The sequence below is a fragment of the Rhipicephalus microplus genome, chromosome X (genome assembly GCF_043290135.1).
Source record: "Rhipicephalus microplus isolate Deutch F79 chromosome X, USDA_Rmic, whole genome shotgun sequence".
Lineage (NCBI taxonomy): Eukaryota > Metazoa > Arthropoda > Arachnida > Ixodida > Ixodidae > Rhipicephalus > Rhipicephalus microplus.
In genome coordinates this window covers 422,385,743-422,405,312 of record NC_134710.1, presented here as the reverse complement: position 1 = coordinate 422,405,312, position 19,570 = coordinate 422,385,743, and the positions used below count along the sequence as shown (strand labels likewise).

Sequence of the window (19,570 nt, the reverse complement as noted above, 5' to 3'; positions counted from 1 at the left end):
GTCTGATCGCTTCACAAGTTCAGAAGATCGACATGTGTGTTCTAGGGCCAGTTAACAACCCTAATGTCTAAAAATTGTTTTAAAGAGAAATATGTAAACATGTTGCCGCAGGAGGTGTGCAAAGACGTGCTATATTAAAGAAGTTACAGGGGTTAGAACATGGTTTCAGCTGGTTTCAAGTTTTCACGCGGCCTTGCCACTTTTCTCCCTCGTATGGAGGGGAAGGCGTGGCTCGTCGTCATGACTGGTTTAGACCAATTGACAAGCTGCGTGCTATGTCAAGTCGCTTAACGCCAACCTTGTGAAAGGATGATTAGTCAGGCGTAGCATACCTGCAAAGTCTCCCAAATCAGTCGGGAGACTCCCGGATTTCGACCGTTTCGTTTGTACGGTTCTCATGAAAATCTTCAGGAAATTGAAATTTCTGTGTGTGATCTGGCCGCATTTATAAAAAAGCAGCTCAATCTGCTTCAGTGTTTTCGAACCTTCCCTATTTTATTGCAAATAAATTTGTTTTTGCTAGCTCAGATCAGCGATATTTTTTTCGATTTTTACTATGAAATTTTCGCTTCAACGAAATTTTTTCCGCGCCCCATCAGTTTCGTTGTAGCGTGGTTCGACTGTATCGGACTGCAACGCTGATTTTGACACTTGCTATTGAGACCCCCTCTTGTTTTTTGCAATCTTTTTTTGTTTGTTTGTAGTGTATTTAAAAAACAGAGGTGTAGTTTATTTAAAAATGGGCAAATAATTTATCGTGCATCCCCCCTCCTCCCATTGCGAAAGTCTCCCAGATTCAGAATCCTTGAACTTGGTAGGTATGCATAGGAAAGAAGCATGGAAAATTTTTTTCGAAATGAAGGCTCTGTGTGGCGTGCATAGCTGTAATATTCGAAAAACGTAATCACCTTGCCACGGGGATCTAGAAGCTAAGGTACTCTGCTGCTGACCCGCAGGTCGCGGGATCTAATCCCAGCTGTAGCGGCTGCATTTTTTATGGAGGCAAAAATGCTGTAGGCCAGAGTGCTCAGATTTGCGTGTACGGGAAAGAACCCCAGGTGGCCGAAATTTCCGGAGCCCTCTACTACGGCGTCTCCCATAATCGTATGATGGTTTTAGGATGTGAAGCCCCACATATCAATCAATCAATCAATCAATCGAAAAAGAATCGAAAAAAGTCTGGGCCTGTTAAGTGGTCTTTTAAGAAAATTGAGCTTTGTCTCCTAGTTTATTGCTTTAAAACGCATAGTTGCTCATTCTTGTGCTTCTCCAAACCCTCCTTCATTGCTTTTTCATATTGCAGGTCTAATGTTTGTGGAAGCTAGTGCAAAGACGTAAGTGTGCTACTGTTTTCTTATTCACATAAAAAGCTTTTAGGCAGTTGCTCGTAAGAGGTCTATGTATATTGTTATTCAATAGGTTTATGGGTGTCTGCTATTGTTCAGGGTGTTGCGGGTAGCATGTGGAAGTTCCTATGTTTTGACAAGACATGTCAAATTATTACTTCCTGTGGTTCGTTTTTGCAGTACACTGGCCTCTCTGATTACGTAAAGTAGTCGTGCTTTAGTTTTGTCGAATTTTTCTCTGCACGGATCGTAACCCACTTGCGTATTTTGTACTACTGAGTTAAACTCATAACTAGCTGTGCACTATTTACTTGCCTGAAGTTTGCACTTTTATTCTTTGAAGGTTTTTAACGAAGCTGCGCGAGTGCAATGATTGTATAAGGCAAACTATTTGAGAGAATTGATCTGCATTGAAACTCAATACATGTCTGACCTCTAACAATTGTTACTATTACCGTAACCAAACAATCAGGTTTCAAAGGCCTGCCTGTGTTAAAATGCACTTGTTCATTGGGCATTGCATGAATTGCTTTACAGATAGCCTGACGATTGCAATATTATTAAAAAAACAGAAGCCACTTGTTTCATACTCTCCAATTAGTATATGCAGCTTCAAAATTTATTTGTGCCCATCCTGAATAAGCAAAACAATTTTTCTCGTATAATTATTTCTCTTTAGTGTCCCTTTAGTCATCGAAGTTAATGGAGCCATCTTTTCTTTCCAATTACCAATTACTGCTGTCTTATTATCGTTCGAAAGCTCCAACATGAATTTTGAAATTTCTTTTTCCCCACATACGGTTGCGTTTTAGAAAATTAAGGGAAGAACATAATGCATCGCAGTTATAAGGAGTGGTGTCTGGTTTAGAGATTGAAACTGGAATAGCATGCTGGAAGTGAAGCAGAACTCTTACCTGATGATAAAATAACAGCTGTGAGGAGCTGATGATGACTAGGATCGCACGAGTCTATTATTGTGTTGGACTTCAGTAAAAAAAAAAATGAAAATACCTCGTGAAAATCACACTGCATCTGCAATTTAATGATGGCAAAGCCTAGCTGCGTGTTTGTAGGTCATGCACTTTGTATGGTGGCACAAATCTTGCGCAGGTGCCGTTTTATAGAGTTCTTGCTATCTGTAGCCTGTTTTAAGGCACAATGCATGAGATATTAGTGAATAATTATGTGGGATGGTGCCAAGGGCATGCTTGCAGGGAGTGCTGAATGTACTCGGGGGGGGGGGGGGGGGGGGGCTGAGATATGTACTCAGTGTACTAAAATATGTGCTCAATGGCTTTTGACCACTGATTTATAACTTCCATACCCCTGCACTGTGAAACGGTATATGGCGAGGGAAAAAGGTAGGGAGCAATGGCAGCCACCATGATGTAAAATGGCAACGCATGTTTGCAATATGGCAAACGTGGTGTCATCAGTGTTGTCCGTGCTCACTGGAAGTAAGGCCAAGGTGCCATAGTTACAGGGGAATATATATGTGTTGCATATTAATAAAAAATTCAGGGGTGCAAAGATTCTAATGAAAATGGTTATGGATTCAGTGCTATTTCTAATTGTGATCAGTTCTTATCGGTAATTTTGTTGCTTCGTATGAGATATACACGCCTGTTTTTTGCCATCGTTTCTGACTGTGTGATGCTGTTTGATCATATCAAGCCTATTTACGCATTTAGAAAATATAGATTGCATTTAAGGTGCAGAGGATCTACAGAATAAACTTCATACTTGATTCTAGCAAGAATATGAAATTTGAGTGAGCTTCAGGAAACAAAGAAGTGTGTGTTGGAATCATGTCTCTCCAGCGAGCTAGTCTTGCTCATTCACAAGCTCTTGAATGTATTCACAACTCTCGCTCCTTCCCTGCTTGCTCTCAAAAATAGCGGTGAGCATGTTGAGGAGGCTTTCCTCGAGACTGCCAAGAAGATCTTCCAAAACATTCAGGATGGCAGGTGAGCGTGACAATTATTTCATAGGCAGTTACAATTGCATTTTGGCTGTGTACTGCATCACACGAAAGTTTGCATTAATTACTGTTTTGTGTTGACATATATTCTATTATGTCAAAAGATGTGCTTTCTTTTAAAATAGGGTAGCTGGAAAAATTCTGAGCAATTCTATGCTTTTTTTTTTTTAATACCAAGTCAAAACGTGTACTTCATGTTGTGACCATCGTCTGCATCATCTAGTATTGAAACAATCAATTTTGGTTGTTTTATGGTCTAATATATAATTGTTAGTTTTCTTAAACGGCACATTTTCACTCCACTGAATTGGCATACACAGTACCAAACAATTAGTAAACAAAAATCAGTATGTCGGTTAAAAACTGCTGCTGCTGCTGATAAAATAATGCTTGCATTGGCGTGATACCTGGAGCACCTTTGTCTCTAAATTGCTTCTTCGGTGCTGACCTCATGCCGATGAAGCATTTGGGGGATATGTCGGGGGTGTCTAGGCATGTTGTTCTATTAAAAGTGTGCCCCAAATCGCTTCCTGTTCGTGTCAGCATGCATGTGCGTTGTTGTAGGCTCAGTTTTCGTGTTTACGTTTTGTCAAGACACAGCAAAAAAAGAAAAGGCCTTGGCAGAATTAGAATGTGCAAACTGAGCCTGTATTTGCCTGGCAGTACCATTGGAAGATCATTAGAGTGGCAGACATAGCACATAACAATGTATTTCAGCTGGCTGACATCTTCCAAAGGAATCGAAGTAGAGATTTTTTTGCAGTCAAGCTTGTGGAAGCATAATATTTAAGGAATAAGTATCGGGATTGATAAAAAGTTAAGACCGTTGCAGGTGTTGAAGCAAGCAGAAAACTCCACGCTACTGGTATCGATGGACATACTAGTGTACTGTATGCACAGCTCGCTACATGGCTGTAAAATGTGTTTTGGGAAGTGATAAGGACTTTAGCAGTTATATATGCATGTTTCTGCATGGCTGTATTCTTGGTCTAGTCGAACTTGCATGTATCAGACTTGCTAAAAAATGTGATTTAGTTTACCATATAGAATTGGTCTTTTTCATTTTTTATTGCTGCCTTCTTTCATTTTGTTAAAGTTTTGGTAGGGGCCGGGAGAACTGGCATTGCTAGAACCAGGCCTCCGAGATTAAAATGTTTTTCTCGATATTTCCTCAATAAAAGGGCGCATGCGCTGCGACATCGTGTAAATAGTGGATTTGCAACAATAAATCGTATTTTTGGCATGGAAGTTGTCTGCATGGCTGCTTTACTATTAATAATCCAAGGAGGTCGATAGTGGTATGTGGTGATTCCTTTTGCTTTTTTTTTCCCATTGTTTGTAGTTGGGGGTGTGGAAATACAGGTGCAAGTTTTAGGCGAGGAAATACATTATCATTGGGAGTCTTTTTCGAGCGTCCAGTGCAAACGTACGCGTTTTTCTGAGCTCTTGCGTCGGCAAGAGACGTTGCAGTGTCTCCGTCGTCTGTGAATGAGTGCTGTCAGATTATTGCTTCAATCCTCCGGAATTGTACAACCTTCGACAGATGTCATCGAGTGGTTCTACCGAGCCCATTTTTGACCTGGTAGGCCCATTTTTTGCCTTTTTTAAACACTTCAGCCGGGCATCCGCCCATGCCGACGGAACGGCATCATGCTGGAGGTGATGGTGGTGGACGGGGAAGTTATTTCCCAAGAAGACGCTAACGCGCCTGGGTGGCAGACTTCTTTAGGCAAGAATAAGCGTTCTCTCTGACAACAAGCGCCTGCTTCTTCTCAAAGTGGAGGAACGGCTGGCCATTGCACGGCCACCGTGCATGGCGTCGTTCACCGTCTTGCAGCCGCATCGAGGCTTTCCCGATTGCCGAGGAGCCATATTCGAGTCAGTCCGACTGAAAGGAGGCCTGGATCTCAAAAGGGTTAGCCGGATTCGTCTAGCCCAAGCTTTAGAGAAAGCAGCAATATTGTCCCCGGAAGAAACACTGGAGGATATCGTCTGCCCGAACATAACTCAGAATATCGTTGTCGTCTCTACGCCAACGTCCAGCAACGTGGGGGCCTACACAGCCGCTTCTGATGATACCTGCAAAAGTGTTATCCGAGGCCTCGACGTGGACATCGATGAGCGACAGTTGGCGGCAATGATCGTCAACCAGCGCCACCCTAAAGCCATGCAGGTGCATCGTGTCAAGGAAACGACTACCGTCATCGTTCTCTTCAGTGGAATCAAGGTACCCAACCATGTTATGTGTGGTATGAGCATGCTACAGTGTACTTTGTACAGAAGACAATCTGACATTGGTTATGGATGTGGAGCTCTCTGCCATTGTGTCGACGTCTGCCGGACAACGATCTCGCGAACGATCACCAATGCTAGCCGGCATGTGCTTTGTGCGGGGGGGGGGGGGGGGGGCACATCTAACGGCCGACAAGTCCTGCCAGCATCGATTCCAAGTCTCCTACTTGGTAAGGCTACGAAGATGGCGTAGAAAGGCTGCCAAGAAACACAGGCAGCACCAAGACAGTTTGACGTCACGGTATTCCAGCATGGCACGAACCTCAAGGATGTTCTCTCGCTCCAAGAGGCGCTCCCACTCCAAGAGGTGCTCCCACTCCAAGAGGTGCTCCCACTCCAAGGGGCGCTCCCACTCTAGGCTACGCTTCCAAGAAGCTCCCAAGACCTGGGCGGATCGTGCCAAGCCAAGCTCGGCGCGGCAACCAGCACAAGTAACGCACGCCGCACTGCCAGAGCAAAAAGAAGACCCTTGGATTGCATTGTTACTTCAAGAGAATGTTTGTTTAAAAGCACAGCTTCAGCAGATGAGGGTCGAGTTTGAAGCTCTCAAAAATACAGCACAGGCCCGGGTGCAGTCTTCGTTAGTAGAGCCGTGGCTAGGTACGAAAGGAAAGGTAGCGGCGTTTTCAGACTTGTGCATTTTGGGAGCAATCAAAGATTTACAAAAGGCGGTAGCACGGCAGGCGGAATGCTTTGACCTCGTAGCATGTAAAGCTGTTATGATCGAAAGCAGACTCGCTCCAGGCGGCAACTCTTGTCCCGGTGACGCCTGTTTCACTTGTTCCCTCTGCGCGCCCCGGTACGCCAATGGATCAGGTGATAGGGATGTGCCGTTAAGTCTGCAAACCAGTAGCAGCAGCCATTGCTCCCAACACAACTGAGTTTGTCATTTGGCAGTGGAACTGCGCGGGGTTCAGGCAGGGTAAGGCCTCCCTCCAGCAGTACATAGCTGCATTGGCGGTTCAGCCGCATGTGATTGCTTTACAAGAAACCATTGACGCGGCGGTTGCCTTGCCCAGCTATCGATCTATATTGTTTAGGGGGGAGGGTCAACGTGGTCTGGCTGTCTTGGTTTCGAACATATGTGCGTTTTTAGAGCACACGCTTGCGCTCGGCAACTCTACTTTGGAGGTTCAGCTGGTTGAAATTATTCCGAATAATTGGCTTAAGTGCAGCATATTCGTACTGAATGTTTGCAGCAGCCCTTGAAATTACAAGCAGGCGTTCTCCGCGGTGGTCGCAAAGACGGCTACCCTTGCAGGCAAGTCACTGCTTATAGCTATCGGTGACTTTAACGCACTTCACCCAGCCTGGGGTTATCCAAAGGGCACTGTTAAAGGGACAAACCTTGTTAAAGCTATGGCGGACTGTTCCTTGGAGCTGTTCACGGACCCTGAGTTCCCAACCTGGTTGGGCAATTGTTTTCAAGAGACACCACTCCGGATCTGGCATTCATCAGAAATGCGGGAAAATTTCAGTGGGTTAACTTGCAGGAAAGCCTGGGAAGTGATCACTTCATCCTCGCAGGAAACCCAGGCGGCTCCACCTAAACAGTACAGGGTGACGGACTGGGACGAAATCGGGAAGCGCCGGAAAGCGGACGAGACCGAATATGCTACGTTAGAGGAACTCTTTTCTCGACACGCGGAGGGTGAGCTCCTCGCCACCAAGACTGTCCAAACTGACTTACAGGTGGATACAGTAGACTCGCGTCTTGCGCATTTATTGGAGGCTATAAAATCGCTGGTTGAGAGATGGCGCACACAAAAGCTAAATAGGAGGCTCCGCAAATGCATAGCTCTCCTCAATAAAGATATTGAAGAATATTGTCAGGAGCTTTCTAGGCAGCAGTGGAACGAGGTTTGCTCAAAAGTAGAGGAGCAGATGCGCACCGGAGGTAAATAGAACCTGTTGAAGGTACTACTCGATCAAAGTCCAAAAGTAATCGGAGGTTGGCAATCGACCACTTAGTTCAAGCACAGCGGAGCAGTGGAGTCGCTGACACCACTCTACTCAAGGAATTGGCAGAGCGATACCTTCCCCTTGGCCCCTCCAGGGACTGGATTACCCCGTCTACGAGGGAAGGCCGCTCGATGAAATCGGTTCGGCCTTTACGAACCTTGAGATCGAAGAGGTGCTTCATGCGCTTAAGGGGAGACGCGGGTCGAAAAGTCGCGTTTTTTTTTCCAAATTTCACCTTTTCTGTTTTTTGTTGCTTTATCATCTTTATACATTATATTTTGACATCTGAAAATATCACAGCGAAATAAGCATCAGAAGTCAGTGAAAAACGCGTCTGAGTGAGCGGCAGTGACGCGCGGCATCACGAAATTTACACAAAACGGGCTGCTGTTCGCGTGCTCGCGGGGCCGCGAAGAGAGCTGTCCGCCATATTGCGGCCGCTGGCTCGTGTAGAGTTGTCCTTACTCTCCACGATCCCGGTTCTTGAAGTCTCGTACGTTCACGAAAAATCTAAAAAAAAAGCAACAAAAACAGTCTTTTCCCGCCGTTTCAAACCGCGCGCCACTAACGCAGGGCCGCCATTGGCTGACAGCACCCGTGTTTTCTTGCCGTAGTTCGCTTCACTGTTTTCCGGAGTTATTTTTCGCTGTTTTCGTGCGATGGCAAGCCCGAAAAAGGCCGTTGCCGACCATCGGAAATACAGAAGTAAGAACAAGTTCAGAGGGAAGCGGCGGAGGACGTACAAGAAAGCCACCGCCAACGAAAATGTCCGCGACGGGCCAGCGGCCGGTAGGCCTAACATCGACCACGGCAACGTCGACCATGGCAACTGCGACGACGAGATCAACGCTGCAGTGAATTTTGTGAGTGCATCGCAGAAAAAGATCGCGTTATTCGAAAACGACGTCAGGCCGAATGCCGATCGTGCCGAAAGCGTAGTGCTGTGCGAGTTGGGTGCATTGACGGCCGTCGTCGCAGGCGCGGCATGCCCCGTTTGTCACGAGAGTAAACTCGCAGTTCGGGCACCGAATAAAAAGCGGAAAGGCCTTTCGGCGTTTCTGGAGCTACACTGCGAGAATGCGGAGTGCTCGGAGAGCATCCTTTCGTCCGCGTACTCGTCGAAGCGGGTCGCGTCAGATGGCGGCCGCGGTGCAAGCAGAAGCTACGACAGCGGGAGTTCGCGTGACGCCTTTGCCGTGAACCTGAAAGTGGTGCTTGCAGCGCGTGCCGTCGGTATCGGGCATGAGCAACTTTCACGATTTTGTGCAGTAGTTGGATTGCCAAACCCTATGCACCATAAGACCTTCCATGCTATCGGCAAAAAGATTCACAGTGCGGCAGTGAAGGCTGTCTGTGAAAACATGCAAAGGGCACGCAGCGTCACCAAAGAGGTGGCTGGTAACAGTGACGTGCCAGTCATGTTTGACGGCACATGGCAAAAAAGAGGCCACAAAAGCCACAATGGTGTGGGAACTGTAGTGTCCTTGGACACTGGTTTGTGCCTGGACTATGAAGTGCTTTCCAACTTCTGCCTGGCGTGCAGTTTGCATAACGACATGGGAGGCGATGAAGAAACATGGCAGGCGTTTCATCATCCCGTTTGTGAGAAGAATTGCGACTGTTCTTCGCATGCCATGGAGGCCGAAGCTGCAGTGCGCATTTGGCAGAGGACTGTGGACTATGAGACACCCCTGCGGTTCACCATCTTCCTAAGCGATGGAGACAGCAAGGCCTACAACGGGGTCTGTGATGCCAACGTGTACCCTGACACTCCAATTGAAAAAGAGGAGTGCACCAACCACGTGGCGAAACGTCTGGGCACCGGCCTGCGGAAGCTGCCAACGCCACTTCCACGAGGGGAGAAGCTGAAGGAGACCACCATCCAGAAGCTTCAAACTTACTTTCAGGTGGCCATTGTGAACAATCGGGGAAATGTCCACAAGATGTACACTGCCATATGGGCCTCATGTTTGCACTCGTGCTCAACAGACGGTGCTGGAAGTCACAAGTTCTGTCCTGCAGGCCCAGACTCGTGGTGCAAGCACCGACGTGCTGAGGCGCAGGGCCAGCCTGCACCGTGCCACACCCCCCTCCTGACCAAGGCCCAGGGTTTGGCAGTCCTCCCAATCTACAAGCGTCTCACAGATGCGAAGCTGCTTGCCCGGTGCCTCCACGGCAAGACACAGAACGCGGCCGAGTCCCTGAACAGCAAAATATGGCTGCTGTGTCCAAAGACCCGGTTTGCTTCCCGGACTGCTGTGGAAACAGCCACAGCCATTGCAGTCCTGTGGTTCAACCGGGGCCACGCGAGCTTTGAAAAGGTGCTGGAAGAGCTTGGGGTGCTTCCTTCGGAGGCCCTGGTTACCCTCAGCGACCGCCGAGACAGCATGCGCATGCACAAGATGAATGTGCGTCAGACCGCTGAGGCGAGGGCACACCGTCGCAGTGCAGCCAAGAGGGCCCGGGTGGAAGAGTCCTGCCGCACCAGCCGGGAAGGGAAAACCTACGGTGCTGGAGAGTTTTAGACAACTGATATTCCCTCTGGACATGTGTGTATGTGTTCAGCACAAGTTTCGTGCTACTGCGTTTTTCATTTTTGTAAATACAGACTTTCAAACTTTCAAACGCGTTTTTCTCATTTCGCAATTTTGGCCAATTTGCATTTTTTGCGGGAAGTGTTTCGGGCACTTAGAATAGTCATACGACGACGAAATTTGGCACACACATTGAGGAGAGTGCGTAGGGTGCCGATATCTACTTGAATCAGCACAACCTATCAGCTGTAAATATCTATTAATAAATTTAATGGTGGTCGAGTGGAAAAAAAAGGGTAGTTTGCTACACAGATGTTTTTTTCATAGTTTCAAAGTTGGAGCACAATTTCTAGCTAGATATCGGCACTCTATGGCTAATAGGGAGCAAAAGGAGCCATTGAACAACTCTCTGCATGAACATTTAGTATGCGCGAAAGTTCCCGGAAAACTTATCAAGTTTCACCATTACTTGAAACACAACTCCCAAACTATTGCACTTATGTAAAAACTGATTACAGATTTGGAATCAGGAGGAAAAACTGCATCAGTGGTCCAATTTCTGAAGCTCTAAGTTGAATAACAAAAAAAAAGTGCTTTCGAGGAGCGTCTCCCCTTAATAGCCGCTTGGCCCCTGGTTCAGACGGCGTTACAAACGGGTTGCTGCACAATCTCCACGGAAAGTCAATCGCTAAGTTAACCGAGGAAGTCGATACTCGCCATAGAGAACCTCCATTCCATTTCCCTCACATCTTGTGTGGGGAAGATAATGGAGCATGCAGTACACAACAGAGTATCTCGGTATATTGAGGATAAAGAGCTCTTTCCATACAACATAGTAGGTTTCCGGCCAGGTCTGTCTACCCAGGATGTGATGGTGCTGATTAAGAGGCAAATTATCGACCGACACACCCCAGATGTTCAAGGATCTTGCCAAGGCCTTCGATTCGATTTCACATCAGTTTATACTGGAGGAGGTAGAGCGCATGGGATTAGGTCCCAAGTTCCACGGCTATGTTCGCGGCTTCCTGAGGGACCGCAAGGCCACCATAATGATTGGCGAATTGAAATCGGAGGCATTCACCCTGGGTGCGAGGGGCACGCCACAGGGAGCGGTAATTTCACCCCTTTTGTTCAACATAGCCACGAAAAGTCTCTCGGAGTACCTCTCCACTGTAGCCAATACCAACCATGCTTTATATGCCAATGACATTAGTCTGGTGCATGGGTGGTTCGGATGCTGAAGTGGAGGAGGTGCTCCAATTTACTTTGTCAATTACAGAATGTTTTCTGCAGGACACAGGGCTTTGGCTATCCGGCTCTAAATCGGAGTTGCTTCTATATCGACCAGTTCGACCCTGAAGAAGGAATGAGTCACCGCTTGACCAGGTGCAGTTTACTATGACCCCACGGGGTAATCAGTCGATTCTAAGAGTCAATTGTATTCAGGTGCTAGGCTTCTTTCTTGAATCCAACAGCAGAAATTCGCAGGTTTTGGCTCGCATCACCTCCAAAACAGAGAACATGCTCAGACTAATATTGAGGGTTTCAAGCTGCAGGGGAGGGCTGAAGGATTGCAATCTCCTTCGGCTCGTCCATGCGTTCCTCATGCAATTAGAGCTCTAGCTGTCCTAGGTCCACTTTTACCGAACAAGCAAAAGAAAGTGGTCAAAATCTGTGCTTCGAGAATAATTCTGTTAAAACTTAATTTCACCGTTTCGAGAGAAAAATATCATGGCACACATACTTTTAGTCAGTTAATATGCACCGGGAATGTAATAGAACTGATTGTCTGTACGAGCATGTCAGTTCTTCTAGTTCTGTAGCATGCTGTCGCCGTGTGCCGTCCTCTAACTGATGAGGCTGCAAAACACAGCCGTTCTCAGTAACGTCGTCGGCAACCAACCTGACTCGTACGCGAGTTAGGCCTACACCGGTGACTAGGCGACTGCCGTTGACTGCGTCGAGTTCGTTATCTTCGTTGTCCTGAGCCATAGCGGGGATCTTTCTGAAGTTCACAGCGAACGAACCACTGCCGCACCCGCTTCACAAATTACTGTAGCACGGAACTTCTTTACTGCTGCAAGCAGTCATTAGCACCATGACAAAATGGCGCATGTCCGTGCGTGTCACGATGGTGAAGCAGATGCCGAAAGCGCCCCTTGGCCAATCGGATGCCTAAATTTGGTCACGTGCCCCAAGCAGCTAATTGAATCGCATGCTAATGCTTCTCGATGACGCATTTTTGCTAAAAAACCAATGAGCAAGGTGAGCCAGCAGTGGCGGGAAATTGAAGATGAAGACTGACCCTTCCAAACGAGACCAAGATGAACACGATAGATCGTATGTAACGGCAACAGTTTGGCGCAGAAAAAGCGCGATTTTAGCGTAAATTTGCGCTCACATTCGTCTCACAGGGATGTTATAAATTGATTTTGCGCCAGAAATAATGACGCGAGAAGCTAGAAACTTCTCAGATAAGTGCAAAAATAGGCGCAGATTTTAAAAAAGTCAGCTTGAAAAAGTCTATTTTTTTGCGATTTTTGGCCTTCTAAGACCCGTGTCTTCCTTAAGGGGGCAGACTGGTCTTTGGGACCAAAAAGTGACAGAAAATTTCGTTTTTAAAAATTGACATATTTGGTTTCTGAAAGTATTTTTCTATCTCTCTGCAAATTTTCATGCACCAGGAAGTAGTAATTTTTTTGTAATGTCATTCTAACTGTCCAGATTCTTGGTGCTGTTAACATGCAGAACCTGCGAAAAAATGGGGAACAGACTTTGGGGCTTCTTTATAATTTGCCAGAACCTGTGTCTAAAGCTCTACTACCATTTTGTGAGTGTCTTTATGAGGATTGCAAAACAAGCGCATCATAATTGTGGCTTTTTGAAGAAACTGTGTGTTTTCAGTTTTTTTCCATTTTTCTCAAACAAGTAAATGTACGCCTATTCAATTTTGAGGCCTCAATATCTCTGCAGCCAGGGCAGGTACAACAATAATTCTCTTTGCAGTGCAAACATGTATGTGTGTAGAATGCAAGTATGGGAGCAAAATTTAGAACAGAAGCCTTTTTAATTAATTATCACAATTGTTACACGATTTCTACTGCTTTTGAAAATGGATAGTTCATTTTGCTGTAAAGTAACTAATAAAGGCCTAAAAAAAAAAAAACCTCTTCCAGAATTTCACTCTATAGTCATTAGTCTATGTTCTCATATCCTAAATATCACTTAATTAAGCGCGTTTTTTTCTATGGTGGCCTTAAACAATAGGGGGTGAACTGAAGTTATCTCGGGAATAAGGTGAGTTACAGGAAAAGTAATTAAATATTTGAAATCGGCAGAAAAACTGCATAACCCTGTGCAGTTTGATAAAGATCACTGAATAAATAAACGAAAAAGGTCTAAGACCAGTCTGTCTCCTTAAGAGCTTTTCGGAAAGTCCTCGTTTCCGTACGGGCGTCTACACCCATACTTTGTCGCCAGTTCGGTAGACGACGGTTCTGCAGTGAGCATTGTAGCGGCCTGCACCATACTCTTGCTGCTGTCGTATCCGTAAACGTGCAAGTTGCCTAGCACTTCTGCGCGTTCCTTAATGTGTCGGCGTTCGAGCCGATGTCGTCACCTTCGTGCGATACCATCGCATCTAACATGGTTCGTACTTCTCGTCCATGAATGAGGCTGAATGGGGTCAAGCGGGTCGTTTCTTGCTTGGCTGTGTCGTATGCAAACCTTATGTAAGGCAAGATTTCATCCCATCTTTTGTGTTCAACGTCTACGTACATCGAAAGCACGTCTTCAATGGTTTTGTTTAGATGCTCTGTCAACTCGTTCGTTTGTGGGTGGTAGGCAGTGGTCTTACGATGCATTGTTCCGCTCAGCGTCTGAACGTGATCCATGGATAAAGAGCTGCCGTAAATTCGATTGCTCTGTCTGTGATCACGACGGTTAGTGCACCATGCCTCTCAGTACAATATTATCAACAGCCCCGCCGTGGTGGTCTAGTGGCTAAGGTACTTGGCTGCTGGCCCGCAGGTCGCGGATTTGAATCCCGGCTGCGGCGGCTGCATTTCTGATCGAGGCGGAAATGTTGTAGGCCCGTGTGCTCAGATTTGGGTGCACGTTAAAGAACGCCAGGTGGTCGAAATTTCTGGAGCCCTCCACTAGGGCGTCTCTCATAATCATATGGTGGTTTTGGGACGTTAAACCCCACATATCAATTATCAGTCAACAATATTTTCAATAAAAAATCTTGCCACCTTTGGTGTTGTACCCCTCTGGATAGCCTTTGTCTCGGCATAACGAGTCAGATAATCCATCGCGACGATAACCCAGCGGTTTCCTGCAAGAAGTAGGTACTGGGCCCAAAGTGTCCATGCCGATTTGGTCGAATGGAGTCGTTGGGACCTGCACTGGTTGCAGGCGGCCAGCTGGTTTAGTTGGTGGTGACTTGCGTTCCTGGCAGTCGAGACAGGTACGATTGCGGTACGAACATGGTGATTTGATAGTAAATTACGCTTTCATAATTTCAAAATCACTATGCTTGCCACGAGAACTTTCTCGGTAAGCAAGAGAATGAGCAAAACTAAAATTCGGGTTGCTTCACATAGTTGCATTAATGCATCAATGCAGTGACATAAATTTTGAGGTTTCTTTTCTAGTTGCTCCATAGCTCCTAAGTACTAAAAACAAAGTAAGCAGGCTTCTGAGATGGGTATAGACTTAACGTACTAAGTATTAGAAAATTACTTTGAGCGAAGGTCACTAAAGTAAAAAAAAAAAACAATTGAAATTCGTGGTATTGCATGCAGAGATTTCGGAGCGAAATTCAGGAATATAAAATTTATAAATGTATTGCCGATATTTTCTCCCCAATTAATAAGTTGTAGGCCAGTGTGCTCAGATTTGGGTGCACGTTAAAAAACCCCAGATGGTCCACATTTCCGGAGCCCTCCACTACGGCGTCTCTCATAATCAAATCGTGGTTTTTGGTCGTTAAACCCCACAAATCAATCAATCAATCCCCAATTCATAAACCTGAGATGGTAAAAAGAACGAGGTGACAGTTCTCAAAGCCTTTTTCAATCTAAAAGGATCTTTTGTTCTTGGTCAGCGTCCACTTAATGTTAGACTTTTGCCTTACTTTAGCTTATCATCCATTTCTCACGGCTAGCTGATTTTGTTGATGTGGACGAACAGCCACTCTGATTAGTTACCACACTGCCAAGCGTGAACAAAATAAGCTCAGGAATCTGAAAAGGCATCGTTCCTCAGATGCACACAGCAGCTGCGCGAAGGAAACTATGAACTAAGCTTCAGCTTCGGATCGTCTGCGGCTATACAGTAAACTCGATGTTTAACCTTTTGATGCATTTTCAGAACCCTGAAATTACGTCGACGAAGTCTAAAACGCACGTTGGCACCACTAGAAACTACCGCCGTTTAGCAAGCATGGGCGCCGCCATAGCTCGATAGCGATGGCAATGAGACTGCCCTGCTTGCGCTAGTGACAAAATCAGGGCAGTCTCATTGATATCACTAACTTTTCGTTGTAGCGGGCGGGGTTCAAATGTAATAGCAAGATTACCTGTTCCGAAATGCTCCAAAACTAAAATTTTACTACTCCAGGGTGCCCCTAATCGCAGGATCGCTTGCTGCAAATTGCTATAAAACTAAAATTTTACTGCTACAAAGTGCTCCAAAACTAATATTTTACTGCTCCAAACTGCTCCAAAACTAAAATTTGCACTGCTCTCTCAAATACGGCCCCACCACTGCGTCAGGACGACAAAGACTCGCTTTCTACTGCCTTGGGCAGTAGTACGTGCACACGAAGCATGCAGTCTATGCGCAGAGTTTTGCGGCAGCACGTTCCAGATCAAAAAACAGCTGAACCCACTAGGAGTGACCACAAAGTCGGATGTAATAACTAGAGGCCGGATTTATAGGCACTAAACAAAGGTGTTTTAGGCGCCAAAAATAGACGGGTAAGACACTGTCTTAGGCTCCCAAAATTGTAAATATAGGCACAATAAATTTTGACGAAATTCTGATTTTCGAAAAAATACGTGTGTGATCTGTGTCTACAACAGGAAAGCAAACAAAAATGCTTTAGTTAATGATGGCACAAAGGCGTAATGGTTTAGCATAGCCACGCATTTTTTCCCGCAGGGCTCGCAGAATACGGTCTCTCCATTTCTATTATTGCCCAGCATAGTGATTTAAGTGTCCACCGTTGAATAAACATTCTTCTGGGTCTCTCTCTTTTCAGCATGGCTGAGAAGGGTTTTGCAGGTGCAAATAGCCAGAGCGCAATAGTCCAGAAGCATCTTTTTGCCTTGTAATAACTTGGTGTAACCGCACAGGCAGTATTTTTGTCTGGGAACACCTTAAAGGGCCCTTACGCAGGTTTAAAAATTTCGAGAAATGAAGAGGAATGCATGCACTGGGTGCTCACGATATGATCTCCCAAGATTTGCAGTGCTACGCGCGCCATAAAGAGGTGGAATGCCAGACTGAACACCGCTTGACCGTCATCTCACTGGTGTGTGCCCCAACATGGTGGAGGGGGTCGAATAGTCCTGTGTACGTCTAAGTTGTACGTGACACTGTCACAACAATTCGAGACGATGCGTGTAATTTGTGCAATCTGCTGCCTGAATAGAAGTATGAAGGTTGACAGAATTATTAAAACACAGGCGGTATCTATACATGCTATTTTCATTTTTTTTTAACTTCATATCGAGCAAGATGTGAAACTAAGCTGTCTTCATTTCGTTTGCTAGGTGTTCTCGCCGTTCTCGTATCATGCTAGTGCCAGCATTTGCAACGTTTGGAGTGTTTTTGGTGCATCACTCCTTAGAACAGTTGCAGCGGTCCGATGCTGTGTATCGTGGTAAGGATACATATTCCGTGCCAGCCTCTCCAAACGTGCGCACGTAGAGGGATCTATCCCACAGAAGCAGGTAATACAATACAGAGAACGTCGAAATGACAGAACACCGCTTGCAAGCACGGCCTGGCATGGGCATGTCGTGCGAATGTACCTTACGTGCACATGATGTGCTGATGCGTCTGCATCGTGTGATCCTCCAACTCTGAGTTGCTCAGATACCTAATAGGGCAGGGGAGGAATTGGGCTTGCGAAGTCTGCATCGAGTGAGTGCCGAAAGTTTCAAGCTCACCTCCTCGCATCATGCTTTCGCAGCTTGTAATGAACCAATGAGAAAATTCTAGTGATGCAAAGCTTTTAATTGGGCATGAACAACTTCCACTGTCTAAGTTGTGGTAAAGCCTTTGAACAGTGGGTCGTCCTCTCCAGCGCCTTCTAGTGGGTCGCCCTTTTCATAAGAAGAGCAGCTTGTGCAGAGAGTCGGTCCCCGCATTGACTGTCGCTGTCGTGAATCATCGCGGAGTGTCCGCCAATAAACCTCTTAACAATTTGGTGGAGAGTGCTGAGAGTGCTGTGCCCTTCAAACACCTTCGGTCCGAATTCGATGCCCTTGGAGCTTCGATCCCGTACCGTGCCTTCAACCATGCACCAAGACGCCGCCCAGCAAACGTTTCCTCCTACGCCGACACCATGTCCCCCCGCATCCGCGACCCTCCTGTCTTCACCGGCGCGGATGCCACCGTCGTCGAGGACTGGCTGGCCATGTACTAACGCGTGAGCGTCCCCAACCATTGGGACGAGGCAGGTAAACTCAGCAACCTGTTTTTCTACTTCGCGGGTGTGGCGGGCATGTGGTACAACAACCACGCATCTGATTTTCCGACTTGGTTCGCTTTTAAAACCGCTGTCGTCCCGCCGTTCGTAAGCTGCAAGCTGAACAGCGTTTACGTGAACGAGCCTAGCAGACCGGCGAGTCCTTCACAAGTTATATCGAGGACATCCTTGACTTGTGCAAGAAAGTCGACCTGGACATGTCAGCGGCTGACAAAGTCACGCATGTTCTAAAAGGCATCGCCGACTAAGCCTTCACCATGCTCCTGGCAAAGAACCCCCGCACTGTGGCAGAAGTCGTTACGTTATGCCAAAGTTACGACGAGCTGCGGCGGCAGCGCTTGATGACCCGTCGACCGCCACCACGTGATGCTGATCTCTCGGCCTTGTCAGCAGTTCCTGACCACGCAACCTTGCTCGCCGAAATCAAGTCGTTCGTGCGTGAGAAAGTTGCCCGCCAGGTCAGGTCTCTTTACTGGCTTTTGCTCTGCCGCAACATGCTCAGCAGCCATCAAGTACACTTCCACCTCCGCTCCGCTGAGCCATTAAGCAGGAAATTACTGTGCAAAGTGACCACGCCACCCTCCGGACTCTCCCTTTGTACAGCCAGCGCCCAAAGCATTCACCCTACGGCGATGTGCACAGCCCGCCTTATGATTCAGGACGTGATATATGCAGTTGAATTCATCATAATTCCTTCATGCTCTCATGACGTTATCCTAGGATGGGATTTTCTCTCCCGCCACGACGCCGCCATTCATTGCGCACCAGCAGAAATAGAACTCACGCAATTCTCTTCTTTGACGTCGGCCGACAGTCCATCTGGTGCAAGCAAGTTACTCGTCAAAGACGACACTCAAGTGCCTGCAAACTCGTCCGTGGCGGTGTCGCTCTACTGCGCAAGCCTTTCTGACACCGCTGCACTCCTATTGCCATCTCATCGTGTTTTCATAAGAAAAAGCTTGCTGGTTCTTTTCGTGACCGTGCAACTCACTCACGGTAGCACCACTATTTTTGTTGTGAACTCATCTCCGTACAGCGTTACGTTGGTGCGAGGGGAAGTGTCTCGGCAGCGTGGAACCCATCGAAGACGCGCAAGTTATGGATCAACCCGATGACATAAACTGCTCAAGTTTCTGTACGCTTAGTGCTGTTTCGACATCTGCTTCATCATTCGAGGATGTATTCGGTCCCTCCATACCCGACAACCTTACGCCGGGCCAGCGTTCCCAGCTTTTGGGCCTGTTGGAATAATTCCGCTCTTTTTTCGATGTCGCTCAACCTTCTCTCGGCCGGCCGCACATCCACCGTTACGCATCGCATCGACACAGGCGCACAGCCACTGCTGCGGCAACGCCCATATCGCGTATCTCCCACAGAACGCCGTGTAATCAACGAGCAAGTCGACGACATGCTTCGCCGCGATGTTATTCGCCTCTCTAGCAGCCCCTGGGCATCTCCTGTCGTTCTCGTTACGAAGGACGGTTCTGCGCGGTTCTGTGTGGACTACCCACGCCTCAACAAGATCACTCGTAAAGACGTATACCCACTACCGCGGGTAGATGACGCGATTGACGGCCTGCAAGGAGCAGAATTCTTTTCATCCCTCGATTAGCGCTCAGGGTACTGGCAAGTACCTATGGCTGAAGACGCTCGACCGAAGACCGCTTTTGTCACCCCCGACGGCTTGTATGAATTCAACGTCATGCCGTTTGGGCTGTGCAATGCGCCCGCCACC

The 19,570-nt window shown here is 46.9% G+C and overlaps 1 protein-coding gene across 3 annotated transcripts in view; it reads left to right on the top strand.

The window, feature by feature from the left end:
- The window catches only part of Rab14 (RAS oncogene family member Rab14), an 82,518-nt gene that overhangs the window by 41,108 nt on the left and 21,840 nt on the right, over window positions 1-19,570 (top strand). For all 3 annotated transcript variants that reach the window (XM_037413222.2, XM_037413223.2, XM_075880343.1), the window contains exons 5-6: window positions 1,304-1,334; window positions 3,245-3,313. In XM_037413222.2, coding sequence (XP_037269119.1) covers window positions 1,304-1,334; window positions 3,245-3,313 — 100 coding nt within the window. The remainder of the gene's footprint in view (window positions 1-1,303; window positions 1,335-3,244; window positions 3,314-19,570) is intronic.